This window comes from Strix uralensis, chromosome 5, assembly GCF_047716275.1.
Source record: "Strix uralensis isolate ZFMK-TIS-50842 chromosome 5, bStrUra1, whole genome shotgun sequence".
In the NCBI taxonomy this organism is placed as follows: domain Eukaryota; kingdom Metazoa; phylum Chordata; class Aves; order Strigiformes; family Strigidae; genus Strix; species Strix uralensis.
The window spans coordinates 13,821,111-13,839,098 of NC_133976.1; the positions used below are offsets into that span (position 1 = coordinate 13,821,111).

The 17,988-nt window shown below is 42.2% G+C and overlaps 2 protein-coding genes across 4 annotated transcripts in view; one reads left to right on the forward strand and one right to left on the reverse strand.

Annotated features, from left to right (window-relative positions):
* GSAP (gamma-secretase activating protein) overlaps positions 1 to 6,404 on the forward strand; it is a 48,100-nt gene extending 41,696 nt beyond the window's left edge. For 2 of the 3 annotated variants that reach the window (XM_074869897.1, XM_074869898.1), the window contains 4 exons: positions 2,322 to 2,383; positions 4,326 to 4,430; positions 4,564 to 4,657; positions 5,680 to 6,404. In XM_074869897.1, coding sequence (XP_074725998.1) covers positions 2,322 to 2,383; positions 4,326 to 4,430; positions 4,564 to 4,657; positions 5,680 to 5,780 — 362 coding nt within the window. In that variant the 3' untranslated portion in view covers positions 5,781 to 6,404. The remainder of the gene's footprint in view (positions 1 to 2,321; positions 2,384 to 4,325; positions 4,431 to 4,563; positions 4,658 to 5,679) is intronic. The other variant, XR_012629128.1, reaches the window with a different exon arrangement.
* Positions 6,405 to 7,292: 888 nt separating this feature from the next.
* CCDC146 (coiled-coil domain containing 146) overlaps positions 7,293 to 17,988 on the reverse strand; it is a 79,099-nt gene continuing 68,403 nt past the window's right edge. The window contains exons 16-19 of the mRNA XM_074869896.1: positions 12,173 to 12,301; positions 10,496 to 10,633; positions 8,875 to 9,123; positions 7,293 to 7,677 (exon numbers count right to left, since the gene is read on the reverse strand). Coding sequence (XP_074725997.1) covers positions 7,474 to 7,677; positions 8,875 to 9,123; positions 10,496 to 10,633; positions 12,173 to 12,301 — 720 coding nt within the window. The 3' untranslated portion in view covers positions 7,293 to 7,473. The remainder of the gene's footprint in view (positions 7,678 to 8,874; positions 9,124 to 10,495; positions 10,634 to 12,172; positions 12,302 to 17,988) is intronic.

The following is a 17,988-nucleotide window of genomic DNA, read 5'->3' on the forward strand; positions in this document are numbered from 1 at the left end:
TCCACTTGGGACTTCTTAGAAAAGTGAATACTAAAGATCGTCATAGAATTTGTTGGGGGATTTCTGTGACTGTATGAAAGTGCACACCTATGTGTAAGGAAGTAGTCTGTAATCCAGTCCTCAGCTTTTGCTTTAATTATGTTTGAAATAAGAGGAACATGCCTGTTAGTCTTATCTGGGTGCCAGGGAAGATTATGGAGCAGATCATCATGAGTGCCATCACATGACATGTACAGGACAACCAGGTGATCAGGCCCAGTCAGCACCAGTTTATGAAAGGCAGGTCCTGTGTGACTAACCTGATCTCCTTCTATGACAAGGTGAGCCTCTTAGTGGCTGTTGTCTACCTGGAATTTAAAGCTTTTGACACCATTTCCCACAGCATTCTCCTGGAGAAACTGGCTGCTCATGTCTTGGGACAGGTGTACTCTTTGCTGGATGGTTGGGCCCAAAGAGTGGTGGTGAATGGAATGGTTGGTCACAAGTGGCTTAGTATTGGGGCCAGTTCTGTTTAGTAACTTTATTAGTGATCTGGATGAGAGGATTGAGTGCACTCTCAAAAAGTTTGCAGATGACACCAAGTTGGGCCGGAGTGTTGATCTGCTTGAGGGAAGGAAGGCTCCACAGAGGGATCTGGACAGGCTGGAGCGATGAGCCGAGACGAATTGTATGAGGTTCAACAAGGCTCAGTGCCGGGTCCTGCACTTGGGTCACATCAACCCCAGGCAACACTATAGGCTTGGGGAAGAGTGGCTGGAAAGCTGCCTGGTGGGAAAGGACCTGGGAGTGCTGGTCACCAGCCAGCTGAAGAAGAACCAGCAGCGTGCCCAGGTGGCCAGTAGCATCCTGGCTTGTATCAGAAATAGTGTGGCCAGCAGGGACAGGGAAGTGATCGTCCCCCTGTACTCAGCACTGGTGAGGCCGCACCTTGAATACTGTGTTCAGTTTTGGGCCTCTCACTACAAGAAAGACATTGAGGTGCTGGAGCGTGTCCAAAGGAGGGCAACAAAGCTGGTGAAGGGTCTAGAGCACAAGTCTTATGAGGAGCAGCCGAGGGAACTGGGGTTGTTTAGTCTGGAGAAAGGAGGCTCGGGGGAGACCTTATCGCTCTCTACAACTACCTGAAAGGAGGTTGTAGCGAGGTGGGTGTTGGTCTCTTCTCCCAAGTAACAAGTGATAGAATGAGAGGAGGTGGCCTCATTGCACCAGGGGAGGTTTAGATTGGATATTAAGAAAAATTTCTTCACCGGAAGGTTTGTCAAGCATTGGAACAGGCTGCCCAGGGAAGTGGTTGAGTCGCCATCCCTGGAGGTATTTAAAAGATGTGTAGATGTGGTGCTTAGGGACATGGTTTAGTGGTGGACTTGGCAGTGTTAGGTTAATGGTTGGACTTGATGATCTTAAAGGGCTTTTTCAAACCTAAACACTTCCATGATTCTAAGATAATCCTAGTGCTTGGATTGGCAAATGGCTAGAAGCTCTGTGCTAGGAAGTAGAACTTCAAAATAAGCAAACAAAAGCCTACCTGACCCAGTATCACAATATTATTAGTAAATATTAAGCTTGTGGATGACTTCTAAGTATAATGTAATGTTAACTGAAAGCGGGAGTTAAAATAAGTTCTGTATGAATCAGTGTATTCATCAAGAGCAGATCATGTTCTGTATGTGGCTTTCTTCTCAGCAGGACCCAAGTAGCTCGTTTCCCACGAAGGCGGCTTAGAAGCAAACTAGCAGATGTACGGTGGGAATGACTGGGGCCTAAGGCTTCAGAGCGAAATGGAGAGTGGGACAAATTGGCAGTTGCAGGCACAGTTGGCATTGCAGCAATGTTAATTGCCTTTTCTAGATCAGAAGGGAGGAAGAGAGAACTGTGTAGCATGAGTTTCCTGGGATGCAGCAGCACCATGATAAGACTCTCCAACTGTAATGCATTTCCTCACAGCTGCAACCATGTTCCCTTGTAATGTGCTATTTCTCTGGTGTTCGAGAAAATGGTCAACACAATATGCTGTATTAATCTGTGCCTAGTCTTGATAAATGAAGTATTATAAATATGGGGAGTTCTACTTAGTCAAAACATGTTTGAATTACTGTTTAAATTGTTACATAACATGGTGAAGTTGTGTATGAATGTACAGAAAAATATTTCTATAAACGCTATAAACATAAATAACACTCCTAATAGCCCTTATTTAAAATTAAATTTTTAATTTCATTACGGATATGATACTTATTCAGAATGTCTTCAGTGAAAGTTGAAAGTTTTAGTGATGTGGTTACTGGTTGGTTGGTTGGGTTTTTTTTTCCTTTCTCTTATAGATCTAGACAACACTGAGAAGAATGAAAAGCTGAAGTTCAGTATTGTCATGAGGCTTCCTGAGGTAACTAATCACTTTAGATGTTACTTCTTGGCTTTTGGAATCGATAGGAAATTCCTCCCTGTGCACAGGATCAAGCCAACAGAAGACTTAGATGTGATTCAAAGAGGTCACAGATGTAACCTGAACCTCCACAGTTTCTCCATCTGCTGCTCATGACCTGTAGCGTACCCTGATAAGTTATAGATTTGTCCATATGTTTTACAGTGTCTCCAGGGTGCAGGAATCAAATAGACAAGACTGACACTGTTCTGCTATGTACTCATCTGCATAAAGCAGTAAGGGTCTTACGTGTTTTAAAGAGGATTTTTGTGTGTGGTTTTAGCATCCAGAAGTACCCTTCTCACTTGTGACCTCTTAATTTTGTGTTATTAATTTTATCAAATATGTTTGAAAGCTGGTACAGTAAAAGCTGTTAAATCTGATCATATCACAACTCTGTGGCAGGGATTGAATTACAAGATCTCCCCCTCTGTAAAATCTCACAGCCTCACCCACTGGTAAGGTGACTCAGCCTCAATGCTGGAACTAATTACTGATGCTCCATTAAAAGTTCCAACAGAACGGGAGATTGACTTTTTCCCCTTGGTTCTTAGTGCCCACCACAGTACTGCAGAGGAAGCACAACATCTCAGTGAGCAGAGGAAAACCAGGGATCCCCCCTCGGGGACTGCCTTGCTGTACAGACTTTGCTCAACATAAGTTGCTTATTGTTTGCTCATTATGGGCTGTTAACGTATAGTTCAAATGGCCAGAAGTGCTGCTTTGGTTTTCCTCTAACAAGGGTTTCTTTGTTTGGCAGCAGTTTTGAGAAGGGGTAGGGAAGGAGAACTCCACAGGAGGTTCTTTGTCCTCTGTGTCTTGTTTTGGCCATGGGTTGGTGAGCTGGGGTCAGCACAGGGCCTCGCTGAGCTGTCAGCCCCAGGCCTGGTGGGTGGGGAACACCATTCCAGCTGCGATTTGACGTGGAGGGCTGAGCCGTGAGCGCTTTAGGGGACGTGTACTGCTGGTTACACACAGTAGACTCAGTGCCTTATTGTATCTATTTAGAGCTTTGGGAAAAATTGCAGAGAATAGTTTGTTTGCCAAAAAGGACACTTTGGGGTCACTCAGACTATTTTCAGGAGGTTACATTCACTAGATGACTTCAGTTACATCAAAAGCAAGTGTTTAAGCACCATTGAAACTGTCCGGTGTTTCCTAAATGAACTCTTTCAGTAGTCTGTATACAACCAAAAGTGAAGGAGGAAAAAAAGATCTAGACAGGGAAAATAACAATTGGTGGAGCTAATTTCACAGTATGTTCATACTTCTTTGCTTATTGGTTAGGATTGGAAGCTTTGGGACATCTGGGTTTGAATCTCTTTTGCCTTTTGGAATGTGAATCAATGTTGCCAATTCCCAGGATGATGTCCTAAATAATGGGATACAAATTGTGTTCCCAGTATCTCTCCTTGTCGGCATTCTGCTTTTGTAAGATTCCTTAGACTGAGCCTGAGAGAAGCCCTGTCCTGAACAGAGCATTGAGGAATGGGGTGTCTGTGTTACTCTTTGGAACAAGAGTGGATCTAAACCAGAGTCACAGTAAAGGATAAATGGTCATTTTAAGCCTCAATTAATATTTAAGTACACATGCAAAGAAGGACAGAGGCAGTGGGACAGACTGATTGATAGAAACTTACTGAGTAGCTCAGTGAGTAGCAAGGATTTTATTGTTTCCCATGTTTTGGGAGCATATTGTAATCTCTCAGTTAATGGCTGTGAAAGCCAGGCTCCGTGGCTAAAAATGATGTCTTAGCTTCTGTCATCAGTGTCTGAAAGCAAAGCAGTCTGTGTTACAGCCTGGATTTTGTTTCCCTTTTTTTCCTTCTTTTACCTCTCCTACGTTTTCACTGTCCTGTGTTTATGTTCTCAGGTTTTTGGTTTCTGTATTTTTGCTTACTAGGCTCTTGGTCAAAAGGTCCGCCAGTTCTGGAATCATCCAACAAATGCTCATTTCATTGCACGGAAATATGTGAAACTTTTGCTTGAGAAGTTGGGGAACAGGCAGGTAAGAGCACGCAGGCCATTTTTCTAAACCTTTTGCTTTGACAGTGTTGAGATTCCTGACCTTTCTCTAGACTAACACTGAAACTTGGTACTGTGTGACTTTGTGAACTAACCTGAAATATTTTCCCTTACAGTGTAGCAGGCCTGTCCCTGAGAGACTCTCAGTCCCTGTAGAGTTTTTGCCGCTTAACTACCTGAGTAATATTCTGGCAGACATAGAGAATCAAGGTAATGTTAATTCTGTACTTTGGAAGACAGTAATTGTTACCCTGTGATACTCTCACTAGCTGTGTTCTGGCTATATTGACCATAACTGAGTGCTAAAATTCCAGTGATGTCTGAACATGTAGGTTTGATTGTTTTTCTGCTGATGGGAAGTGTCAGGGGGCTTGCTGCATATCCTTTCATCCACATCCTCTCTGTGTTGAATCCAGTTGGCAAACTTGCATTTTTCAGAACATATGTAATGAAATGTTCATGTACAGCGTGGGGGTAGCTGTTACTCTGTGTTCAAATGGGGAGAAGGCCTTGTTCCTTATTTAGATGGTGTGGTGGCTAAGAGGCAACCAAAATCAGATCTTCCACCTCAGAAAAGAGCACCGAGATCACTAGGTCAGGAGCTGCTCTGAAGTAACAGCCTTTTTTTATTTCAATGATGTTCCTTTTTTTCAAATTAAATTCAAATTGGTTAGGGCACTTGCTCCATAGACTAAACCTAAGCATCTGAAGATTTTGAATTCCACTGAAAAAGCAAGGTGCATTAAGGGAAGCATTACATTTTAGCATTACTGGCTATGCCTATACTAATAAACAAAAGTCAGGATAGGGACCTGAAGGCTAAAACAGGATTGTCCATGTACGGATATCATCCCATTTGGGGAGGAAGAAGAGTTAAACCACATAGAATCATATGAGAATATGCCCTGGTCCATTTAATGCACTAGCACAAACATAGCTACTGTGCTTAAATCATGGTTTGGATGTCCTGTGTGGAATTAGTACGGGAATCCCCAGCAGCCTCCAGAGATGGTCTGTCATTTACATCCCACTACAGGAAAGTTTCTGCCATGGGTGAGCATCCAGACGAGTCCACTGAAAGCTGTAGGTGTCTTGTGTGAATGGAAACACAGGTCCATCTATTCCCTTATCTTTTGGTAATGCAGATTAAGATGCTGAATAGACTGCAGGACTAAGTGTACGAGAACACTTAGGACTTTGTACATACTAACTTTCTCACAATGTTTTTCTAGATGTGCATCCATATGAAAACCAAGATCATGTTAATGTAAGATTTGTAGAGGAAACAGCACTCAAACACACTATGAACCTTTTGGGCCTCAAATATTCCTGAAATAACATGCTGGTGAAGAAGGATAACTGTGGTACTCTTGTATAAAAAGTATTCACACAGAAGTGTGCAACCATCTACTTTTCCTGTTTGTTTTAAACTTAAATGTCATGTTGTTTCCTAAATAACCTGCAGTTTTGTGTAGTCACCATTACTGACATAAGCTACTCATAATATTGTTTGGTGCAACGAATTAATGCTGGAATCACTGACTTCTAGATAAACCCTAGAGAAATTTGTCTGACACAAACCCAGGTTTCCAGTGAAAGATACCTGTGGTTCTGTGCTGAAGTGGCCAAATAAGGGGAACTACAGCGGGTATCAAAGCACACTGTGAGAACTGGTATTAATGTCAATTATTTTAACAAGATAGACAATCCTGAAGAAGGTAGTCCAGTTGTATTGTACAGTAACAAGAAACTGATAATAAAATTATTTCTTGCTGTGTTTCTGGAAAGCAGGTAAGACTAACAAATGATGAATCAGTCCTGTATATAATGCATCAGTAACGATGTATTCATTCCTTGCAGTTGTCATGCGTTATCTTACGGTAGTTCTGCCTTTGGACTTGGATTCTAATATATTCAGTTTTGTAATTAGCACAAAATATAAACTTCTTAAAGTGCACATGACAGAGTTTGGGTTTGTTTTTTTAAGATATGTATAATATATTGTAAGCAGTACAGGACAAGGAAAAAGTTCTTTAGAAATTTACCTTAACGGTGGCTTGGACTGAGTTTTACATTCTTTCATGTTACAGTTCAAACCTTGGCTTCAAAAAGACATGATGGAGATTGTTTTTTCTTCATTTTCAACTTTTATTTATATATAACTGAACTAGTGTTGTTTGGTTTCTTGTTTTGTTTTTTTTTTTTTTGTTCTGAACTGTGACATTAATTTAAGATAGTAATAGTGGTTTGCTATGCAGAGAAAATCTGAAATTCTGACACGTAGGACTTCTGCAGTCTCTATTGGATTTAAAAACAACTCTCTCAAAGTTTCAGACTATTAAACTAGTGAAACTCATTGATAGTTTGATAGATTTGGCAGGTTTTCGATAGCAACCTGTGATACTCACTCTGAGCCGTTTCCACTGATGCTTCCTGTTCCTTACCAGAGAAATAAAAAGATCCAGTTCTCAGGAGCAACTCAGCAAGTTCATGGTCATTCCCTTGTCATTGCCATCAGTGGGGCAAGAGTTTTGGCTTTCTCAGTAACTGCATAGAGGGAAGGAATATTTTTCTCAATGTAACTAAAATTTGTCTGGCAAGTGTAAACTCCAGTCCCAGGCTGCAGAAAGCTGTTCGGTGTATTTGTGTAAGCGATGGGGACTTTGTTCATACTGTATGAATAACAACAGAAGATTTTCTAGCCTTTTCTTTTTAATGGAATGTATTATATAATCAGATGCAATAAAACTTCACCTGGAAAAAAATAAGCGTAATATGACCATCATTCATTTTTCTTAACATGTTAAAATACTGCACTGCATTTGGGATACCAGGCTCCTCCTCGTCAGGAGAAGGGAACTTGGATCCCTGACTATCTAGCTAACGCTGTGGCACTAACAACTGCTTTGTTTTCAGTATGGAATTTGACTAAGCACTGCTGAACGTTTCTTCAGTGCAGTGTAAATGCTGTTGCCCCTTGAGATTCAGCAGCTAGTACGGCCTCTCCTGCTTTAGGTGCTGTCTGTTCAGATTTCAATTGGCTTTACAACAGGTTTTCTGAAATGTCTCATATTCGAACCAGGTTCAGTCGGTTTGAAAGGAGCCAGAGCGCCGTAGGGCCGCGGCAGCGGGAGGCTGTATTCATCATCTGGGATATAGGCGGTTGGGCGTTGTTCAGCTGTCGTGTGGACACAGTTGGGTGCTGCAGCTTGTTTCTCTTCTGCAGCATGCTGTGAAGGAACACATTTTGATCACCGAGTGATTATATGCTTTAAAACACCAGCACTCTCCTGAGCCAGTGTCAGGATGCCTAACAAAGGAAACACCGTCAGTCTAGGCCTTAGCAAACCAGGAAACCCAGAGGGGTATTAAAAGGAAAGCGTGAGTTATCGACCATGTGAGTTTGTCCTTTTAAACAGTATACAGTTTGAGCCTGTAATGCTCTTGTTGCTTGTGAAGAAAACATTAAAGGAACTTCTAAAGGTTGTAATAAGTGTGCACAGAACATCTCAGGAACAAGACAGTAGTTCTGATGCTTCAAAACGTGGCTGTATTTATGCTGAGAGCAGCTGTTCCCAAATACTGTTACTGCAGTGAGTTTGTATCCCTGGCACTGAAAGGAAACTGAGTCACAGCATGAGGAGGAGTGTTAATGACAGAGAAGTTTCTTATGCTAAACCAGTTTTGCTGCAGCACCTCTGCGTGACATCAAGTTCTTTAAGTGTATGCACAGTGTATTCCTCTCCCAGCTTTGTGCACCTTTCAGATTCCCTTGGGAGTGATCAGCTAAAGGATTCCTATAGCAGAGTTTATTTCCCATCAGCAAGAGTTCCCTCAGCATGCACATCTCAATTCTATATTACTTTTTCTTCTCTGGGAGCTCTGCTCAGGGATCACTGACGGTCTCAGCTAAGGAGGCATATCCCACAGGGTAAGAGTTTGAAGCACTGTTTGATATGCTGCCCTGCTGGCCCTCAGTATCTTGCCCAGCAATCTGATTTCTTGCTGCTTCTGATCTGATGTTCACTGCATCTGGTGTGTGGAAGACACTACACTTATTTTCCTGAACGCCACACCCCACCTTTTGCAGCTTTACCTTGAAATCAAAGGGAAAGCAGTACTTCACCAATGGTTATCCCACCCATCATCCCAAAACGTGGTCACACAAATTAATAATTTCCTTTTAGTGTATTCCCTTCTTAAGATTCAATGACCAGTTGTAAGCAGTGTTACCAGACTGCACTTATATCTCCACAAACCCACAATGTGTGGTTGTCTCTGTGCCATCATCTCCTCTGACTCCTGGAGCTCCGTGTTTGGCAGCGAACAGCCACAGTGTGAGCTAGCACAGCTCTTCTGGAAGGACAAGCTAGAGCAGTGAAAAGCTGGGGCTGAAGATCTAATTGCAACGTATGGCAAAAACTTACTTTAGCTCTGGCTTCAGCTGCTTCTTTTTGCATCTTCTCGTTGCGTAATACCTTCAACCATTCATTCTCTGTTTCTTTAGGCGGGGGAAGGCCTTGATCTATCCTGGATGAAACAGTCATCAAAAATCGTTCTTTGTCTCTCATTTCCTGCTGGAGTTTAATGGCAAGTGCTTGCTTCATGGATAACTCTGCAAGAAGAGCCATCGTCTTCTGGGTTCTGTCCTTTACCTTCTTCTGCAGTGCGTTTGTCTGGAATAAGTAACAATTGCATTTTAGTTACAGCTTCCCTTTAGACACTTACTGGGCATGACACTTAGGTATGTATTAGGCACGTGAAAACAAGTCCAACTTGATAAGGTTTTAAAAAATAGTTCCATGATTGAAAATGACTTAAACAGGATCTGTGTTTCTGTGTACGCTTGGAACCACAGAAACTGGCAGCATAAGAAGTCACATTCACGCCAATACAAGAAAAGCAAGTTTGTAATTACCTCCTGCCCTTTTCAGCTGAATAGCAAAACTTCCCCTGCCCTCAAAGGCCTGGTAACCCAATCTGCATTGAGTTTATGCACAATTAACTTTGTAATAAAGGCGTAATAAGCCAAATCCTTACAAGATAATTAAGTGATAAAGTGGACACAGTGGGGCTGTGGGTTGTGAAGTTATCCTTGGCAGGGGGAGGAATAGAAGAGGAATGGGACAAGAATCCTTGAGTCTGACTGGACACTTTAAACAAAAATACCCAACAAAACTTAAATACTTTTTTTTAAGTGACTAATAGGGAATTGGGAGAGTCAGAGCACTTGCGAATGTAACTTCTGGCATGCTGACATTTTTACAGTAGTTTATTAGCCCATGGCCATAATTTCACAAACAGCCATGTTATTTCTCTGTGAAAAATTAAAGGTTTACTATAAAGATATGTTGTGTTTTAAGCCTTTCGGCGTGTCAAACCTAACATAGAAAAATCAACCCTGGCCTCGTTTTACATTAATTAGCATTTTTTTTCTGTCTTTCACTCAGCTCTGCTCTATTTGGAGCTTTTTCATTAAGGAGGTGGAGGTGAGAAGATTTTTGCTCTTCCCCAAACAATATTACTGGTAGTTAAAAGGAAATAGCTATACAAAAGTAACTGTATTCAAAACGGTATCTCTTTCCTGTATGGTTCTCCCTACCTAAATAACAAAGAAACTTTGAGCCAGATATCAAGTTTATCTTTTTGTATGTTGAAGTAGAGTTTCCCTGGCTTTTCCTTATTTCTTTTTTAGCCTTTGACATGTTTGTTGTGGAAAGGCTGTTAAGTACACGTGCAAAAGGAGGATTCTGCCAAGTTTCTAATCTTCTCTCTTATCTGAGAAAGAACTAATCCTATATTTTGGTGAAAGGTACTATTTATAGTGTAACTTTCTTTCAAAAAGAAAAGTACGCTCACCTAATGCTTTTGGTATGTCTGTATTACCGTTGCTGCTAAACGTCTATAATTTCTGAAGACTAACATATGATTTGCCTATCACTATTTCCAGCCACTTTTGTAATTTGCAAGTGAGTCATCTTACCTCTGGCCCAAATGCTATTTCATTTCGTATCGGCCAGCGAGCAGAGCCTGCAATGCCCTTCTTACCCTTTTAGCTAACAGCAGTGTGTCCTGCTTCCCGTTCTCTGCCGCGACACGCATTCTGTCCGTTAGCCGGGAAACGTGCTCGTAGAGAAAATCTGTTTCCAGCAACTTCTTCTCCTTCTGCACCAGCTCTACCTCTAGCTGCAGCGAGAAGGAGCATACAGGGTGTAGGTGAATGATGGGGGGAGGTGCAGCAGGTGTTCCTGTGATTGCTTTGAGGGCTGCTGAAGTAATACCAGCAAACAGCCATAAATAATCACCATCAGTTTTCTCAAAATTTTCACCTTCTCTGCCAAGTATTAGGCCAAAGTTGGTTTAGTTGGTTACTGTCAGCTGTACAATTCTTCCATATCAGACTAGGCCCTTTTTCAGGGACAGGGGCTTACACCAGCATTATTACTGCCTTGCTGTGATTTTTTTGAAAACAATGATTTTTTTCTTGTGAGTTTTTTGTTGGTTTTTAAACTTCTGGTTTCTTGAGTCACATGATAATGAGCAGGTTTCAGCTCTTGCTTTAAATAATACCTTTTCACTTCTGCTGCTAAAAAAATAAGTATGGGCTCTAAAGACTAAAAAAGAAAGTGCTGTGCAACTAAAAGGACTTTAAAAACACAAGGAGATTGAAAGAATGTTTAAACTTATCTCACAACTCCAAGAAACCTGGCTTTTCAATGTGTGGGTTGGTAATAGCAGGCTGCGTGTGTTGTAACCTGCTTGGCTATGCAGAGCTCCCTCTTGTCAAGGAATATGGGACAGTAAAGCAAAAAGCTCAAGCAATTCAAGCAGAGGTGTTTGTGGTAAATACTTAGACTTCAAAAGGAACATGTAGGTGTGTGCTGCTCTGAGCTTGCCGTTACCCTAATACCTTCACAGCTCCACATGAATTCCCCTGAATACTAAATACAGTGGGGGGAGTTTTGTGCCCCTATAAATGGGACAGACAAAATTATCTAAGAAAATACCATGCTTGCTCATTTCATTCCTTTACCTTCCCCCCATACGCTGCCATACAGGAGGTGCCCTGAAGCTGGCTTTCATGTGGGACCTAATGCTTCATTTTGAAGCCTCGCGTGGCAGTCGCTGGCAATGCTGCAGTCAGGCGTGCAGCGGCCTGGCTAACGCTTCCATGAAGGTCTGTTCTGTGGCCCCTGTTCAGCATGGAAACAAAGCTTAAAGCCAAAGCCTGAGAAGGGTGTTTGTTTGGTCCTAGGTCACACATGCAGCCTTTGTTAAGCAGGCAGTGGGAACTGCCTCCTGCTCACAGCCCGTGCATAGTGGTGGAACAGCTAATAGCCAGTTGCAGAAGAATGACAACTTTGTTAGCAGTTGGTTCTTCTGCATTTATTTCCTTCTGCTGCCTTTTCTGTGCCTTCCCATAGTGAAGCAGGAGGGTCTGCACTGAAATGCCAATGATGCAAACGGACCAGCTAGCAGAGGATGCTGCAGAGCCAGGTGTGCTGCACAGAGCTCCTCCTCGCCAGCTTCTGCTGTAAGAAGTCAAAATGTCCCACAACCATTTGTCCTGGAAAGCTGACGCTGGGCTGGAGTGCCCGTTAGCCAATCATAATTATTTTAATTCTGCTTACAGAAAGTTTAATTTAAAAATAAAAGATACCATTTGCTTTTTCCAAAAGAGGTCAATCACAGCAGGAGAGCTTGTGATGTGAGAAGTGATGTTACCTGCTCAATCTTTTTTAGCAGTTCAGGTGGAGATGGGTCCTCCCCTCCCAAGTCTCGCTTTCTACTCTCATTTGTGGGGTCAGCAAAGATCTCCTCCATCTGTTTAATCCTGTCCTTGCACTGGGAATACTAGCAAACAAAAAGGCACAACAGTTATTTTTTCAGACAAGAAGCGAAAAGCCCCACTATTACTGCATGACCAGAGATGGAAGGTCTCAGCGTGATTTACACCAGGAGAGCTGCACTAACGTGGCTGGGGTGGCTGCGCTGCCAACATCTGGGCTTGGAAGCAAGACTCCAGCCTTGCTGGGAGATGTTTGGGATGCTTGGGTGGCGTAGGGCTAAGCAAAACGATACTGGTCAAACACTGGGAAACATTTCCCTATGAAACCAGAGGTGGATATACATCATCCTCCTGTCCTATTGCTAATGAAGATGAATTTGAAAAGCAGTGGATCATGTCCAGACGGTCATCCCTATAATGCACAAATACAAATCAGCTTCATCTTATGAATGGTTTAAATGTCTTCCATGCTTGTTCCCTTGACTCATTCTCCACGTGCAACACAACCACCTGAAATTGTGTATAAGTAATTCAGCCACACAAAAGAGGCTTCTCTGAGCCATCAGGTATCACAAGAGCCCTGGACTGGAAGATGATTTTCATCTTCTGAACATGTTTGTTAAGTCAGAAAAAGGGTGTCCCAGGGACTGATACTTTCTTCAGCTTCTGCTGGGTGGCCTGGATGAAAAGCCACAGGTCGTTCATGTCCTTTGGGCCATAGCAGGGTGGGCTCAGGGCCACTCCCCACAGCCCCTGTTAGCAGGCGGGGGAATGGAGCGGAGCTGCTGGGGCTGGGCAGCGAGCTGAGACCCGCCACAGCTACGGCTCTGTCCTGAGGAGGGAGAGGGGCACTGGGGAAGGATGGGAGCCCCCACGGGTGTCCACATCCTTCCCTGCGCCCCAGGTCTCTGCAGCCTGGCCGAGCTGGTGCCTCCAGCCGTGGAGGTGGCTGTGCGGGGGGCAGTGGTGGATGCCTGGGGCTCCTGTGGGACTCATAGCTTGAGCACATCCCTGCAGCCTTTCTCAACACTAACAGACAAGATTTCCTTGTGCAGGGGCGGGGGAGAGGGGTTAATACAAAGGATTACCAGCCATTTTAAATTTTTTTTCAAGGAGACAACTGTATGACAGTAGCAGGATGGAAGCAAACCCTGCTGTCTAACAGAAATTGAGTTCCACCCGTTTCTTTGTCCTCAGGCTACTTCTTTTATCCTCAGGAATACATCAAATGTTTGGGTGAGATGTCTTCCTTTATTCCCTATAATTATCTGTTTGACCCACAGGATCCATCTAGGGCTGTAGGAAGAATGCAAGTGCCTGATAGGTTGTTTGCAAGTTAAATCTGAAAGTCCCGCTTCCCTGCTGCTTAATGCTAAAGGTCTCATCCCTACAGGCATCCAAGTTTTCTACACTAAAGCTGCCAGGCACATGTCCTGAAGTGACTCAGTGGTGACACTGAGCGATGTGGTACTCCCAGGACCCAGAGAGGCAGGTGTTCCCCGACCTCTCCAGTGTGAGCCCTTCCTGTGGAAGAACACTTGCCAGAATACACTAGATGGACATCCATGCTTCGCGTAAATACTCGCTGAAGGAGCGACTGGGACCATTTCTTCATGTTTGAACTTGCAAGACTGACAGTGGTGAGGTTTTGTGCTTTGATATGCACCTGGCCATCTGTCAGTGCATTGTCACTCTGACCTTGATCTATTAGCACTGACATAACATAATGCAAGTAAGTTGCTATAAATGCTAACCATCAACTGCAGGTGATGATATTGTTAAGGAAATAAGTGGTCACTGGCTCTGAGAGTTATGAACAGTCACCAAAAATAAAAAGTAAATGTTTAGATGTTGCTACCGGGATAGGGCTTTGTTCACTGGAAGTTAACAAGTCATGTTTAACTGGAAAAGGGAAAACTGACAGATCTTCTTGGGTGGTAATGAAACATTACCAGAACACTTGAATTAAATACTTCTGCTCATAAAAACACAACTCTTTCTTTTACATTTCATCTAAGGGCAGGCAAAGTAAAAACCTTAAATGACCATAATGAACAATTTCTTTGGCAAACCATGATTCAGTCAGTGCCTAACTAGGTACTGAAAGATTTATTTTAATTATAGACAACTAAAACTCAAGTCCAAAAATACACAGAGTGGAAGAATGTAAAATCAGGACCAGCACAAACAACAGGATGCAGCTATGCTTCCAGTGATATTTCCTATCTGGGGCCAAATTTCTCAACCACTAACTCATGTGAAAATGCCTTGTTGGAGACATTTATGCTTTCTTAATGAGAGTAGGGACAACTCACCAAGTAAAATTTTGCAAGATTGAATAGTGTTTTGCTGATTAAGGATACCAATTAAACTCGGACACCAGAGTGAAAAGAGTAGGCGTATTTTACTGGTGATAACCCAATAATGTAACAGTGTAATACAGAAAACATGCAGTAAGAAAAGGCAGAATAGTGCACTTAAAGCAACTAACAGGAAAATACAGGGTAACGCATCAAATCATTACTACACAAGAGAGAGAGAATAGTGATTAAGAGAAATACATCACCACTTGCATATATAATCATCATCATCCAGACCCGCAGTCGCTGGGCAGCCCCGGTTACAGCGAGGATTTGGAGAGCCTGTCCCGGCAAGTGGGAAATCCTACGCGGTGTGTCCATCCGTAGGTGAGGCTTCCAAAGTCGCTGTGAGCGGGTCCAGCCTTATATATTAGAGATCCGCAAGCCAGAATAGCTGGCACCTTTGTTTTGGGTGGAAAATTTCTGGTTTCATTCTCCTGTTGGATTCCACCCAAAGCCTGGCCAGGGCTCGGGGGGGAAACCAAGGGAGTTTCTAACAAGGCCAAATATGTGGGTTCTCAGCCTTGAACAAGGCTGCGAAAGGGAAGTTGGATACATTCTCTCCTCACTACTGATTGTATTTTGTCTTTCACGAGCGCCTTTACATATTTTATTAATGACTACATGCTAAGTTAGCAGCTTCAGCTTGGGGCCTGTTGTTCAGGCTGCAGTATTTCAATGCTTTAGCACTTTTTACACCAGCATATATGGGTTGTTATAACTTAGTACAATACCTACTAGCACAATGGTTATCAGTTATAAAATATACAGGATTCATCTATAGGTCAACTCTGGCTTGGCCCTGTTGTCCAAGTCTTAGCACTTCAAATAGTTAATTTAGAGAAGAAGGAATATTGCAGCAAAAGCACTGTCCAAATCAGAAAAAAAAATCCATAAAAATCTTAACATTAAACTTAAATACTAGGCTTACTTTTAAATGTAATATGAATCGAGAATGATTAGATGCAGGCTAGTCCAACAGTACAGAAAACAAAGGTCATTTAGAGATAATCACGCTATTCTGTGACTATAGGCATCTTTATTTTTTCCTAATTGTAGTTTTTTCCTTGGACAAGACTTTATCTGAGTTCTAAGAGATTCTAAGTCTTAAAACCAAAAAGAATCTGTTCTTTCTTGGAGTGGATTTGATACAGGGGATAGGAAAAAGCTTTAGAGGAGCGACTTTACTATGTTTGATTGTAATCAGCCAAGATCAGTTGTTGAAGGATGAACAGACAAGAGGGAACACATACCCAGCTAAAGGGACTGGTCTGAAAAAGTGAAGATCTGGTGCCTATTTTAGAAATCTCAAAGGTAGGTAAGGTACATAGAGCACTAGAAAAGGGCAAATAAAAAAAAAAAAAACCAAGAAAAATCTGTAAGGGCTGATTGAAAGAAACAGGGTTGCTTAGCAAAAGAATGGGAGAGGAACATGATTAACTTTCTTCCAGTAACATGAAATGTTGCAGGGAGGAAGAGAATAATCCATTTGTCATGTCCCCAGTGGACAGAATACAAATCACTGTTCTGACACTGCAGCAAGAGAGATCCAGGCTAAAGGTTAAGAAAATCTTTCCACTGTTAAGAAAGGACTGGGATAGCTTGCTGGTAAAACTGGGGTTTCCCGGTGGCGGCTTGAAAGCACAGTTTAGCCCTCTCAGGAATGACAGGCAATCTGATGCTGGAGTAGGAGCAGGATTGCCTAAGTAAACTCTTTACCACTCTATGAGCCCTGTTTTTCTATGACTGTGATGTAGTCTGAAGATTTTCATGGGATTGTGTTGAAAGCTGGACAAACATTGATGCCAAATGCCTCAAATAAACTGACAGTCCCTGTACATTAGCTGAACTCTGAGGCATTAAAGTCCCATTTATAGCATCTTGACAGCTCAGCAGGTCTACGTGTTGGACTAATGAATGATTAATGCTAAGTATTTCTCATTAATGCATGAAGGCAGATTAGATTTCACGGGTCATTTCAGTCAGCAGGAAGAGTGTCTTGATGTGCAGTCCCAATTAGATGTTACATAGTTTTATGCCCAGAGAAAACCACCTTAGAATCTCACCAGGTAGTTTTTGTGTCAGATAAAGGAAGTACCTGTAAATATTTTTGGTTTTAGTGCTTTACATTGATAGTAAAAAAAATACCTAGTCCACGTTACTAGCACTTGCTTAGAAAAGGCCTGGTACTGCTTAAGACAACAGTATTTCATTAGCTAAAACCTATTCACCAATGTTTCATTCTTTTGTGGAAACATGCAGCTTCTGATGAAAAGTGTACAAGTGGAACATACATCAGTTTGATGATTAAGCAGCTCATGTGGAATATAGGAGACCCAGGTGAAACCTTTGTTCTTGCTGACTTGCCACACAGCCCTGTCCTGTGCTTCTCCCCTTCCCAATGGGTACCACAGCCACCTAGATAGGGGGTCACCTTCTGCAGCCTATTGAATACAAAGTACTCTTTCATTCATCTATGCCAAGAGATACATCTCTAACAGGAATAGATACCCTATCTCAGAACAGCTAATTTAGTGCTGATTAAAGCATCTGGTGAGAATATATGGGACATAGATTCAAACTGTCTCTAAATGAGTCAAAATATCTCAGTCAAATGCAAACAAATACTGAAATCTTTTCTATTTTGTAAGACTGAATCTTGTTTTCCTTTTAGATCTCTCTTTATATATTTGAAGTATTATCAATGATGTATATCTGTTGTTGGAAAATCATTCACCAGTCAGTACTAGAAAGTTTAATTCACCTGTGGAGCAAGAAAAAGGAAAAAAGTTCTGGGGTAATGGGAAGATTGGGAAATGAAGGAGAGGAGAAAAATAGGACAGATAAGACTAAGATGACAAAGTCTGAAAAATACCCAAGACTTAAGGAGGCAGGAAGGGTAGGAAGAAGAAAGAAGGAAATTTAAGAGGTACGGGTACAAGTTTCAGCCTGCCTAATTCAGATGGTCTAAACTGTATTTCAATTGTAGACGCCTTTTGAAGCATCCTTCTTACACGATTCAAAGCTTCCCCTACCATTGATGGGGAGAGGTAGATGCCTTGAGAATAAAGATCTCCAAGAGGAATATTGTGCTCCCTAAGCAAGGTTATCAGAATCTCTCCCTGGAGGCAAAGACACCCTGTTCTTCCATTAATAAAGAGACCTTGTTCACTTATCTACATAATTTGTTCTGTGGGCTACTAACATGAAGTTAAGATTAGGCACACTGGCTCCTACACAAGGTCACAACAGAATGGAGAAATAAAAACAAAGAGAACTCAGAAATGAGACTTGTAGTCTGCATTAGAGGAGGTCTAAGGGCCTCTGATAAAAATCAGGGTTTCAAAGTCTTTGTGGTGCACTGATCCTCTCTCCGAACGTTTATAATTATC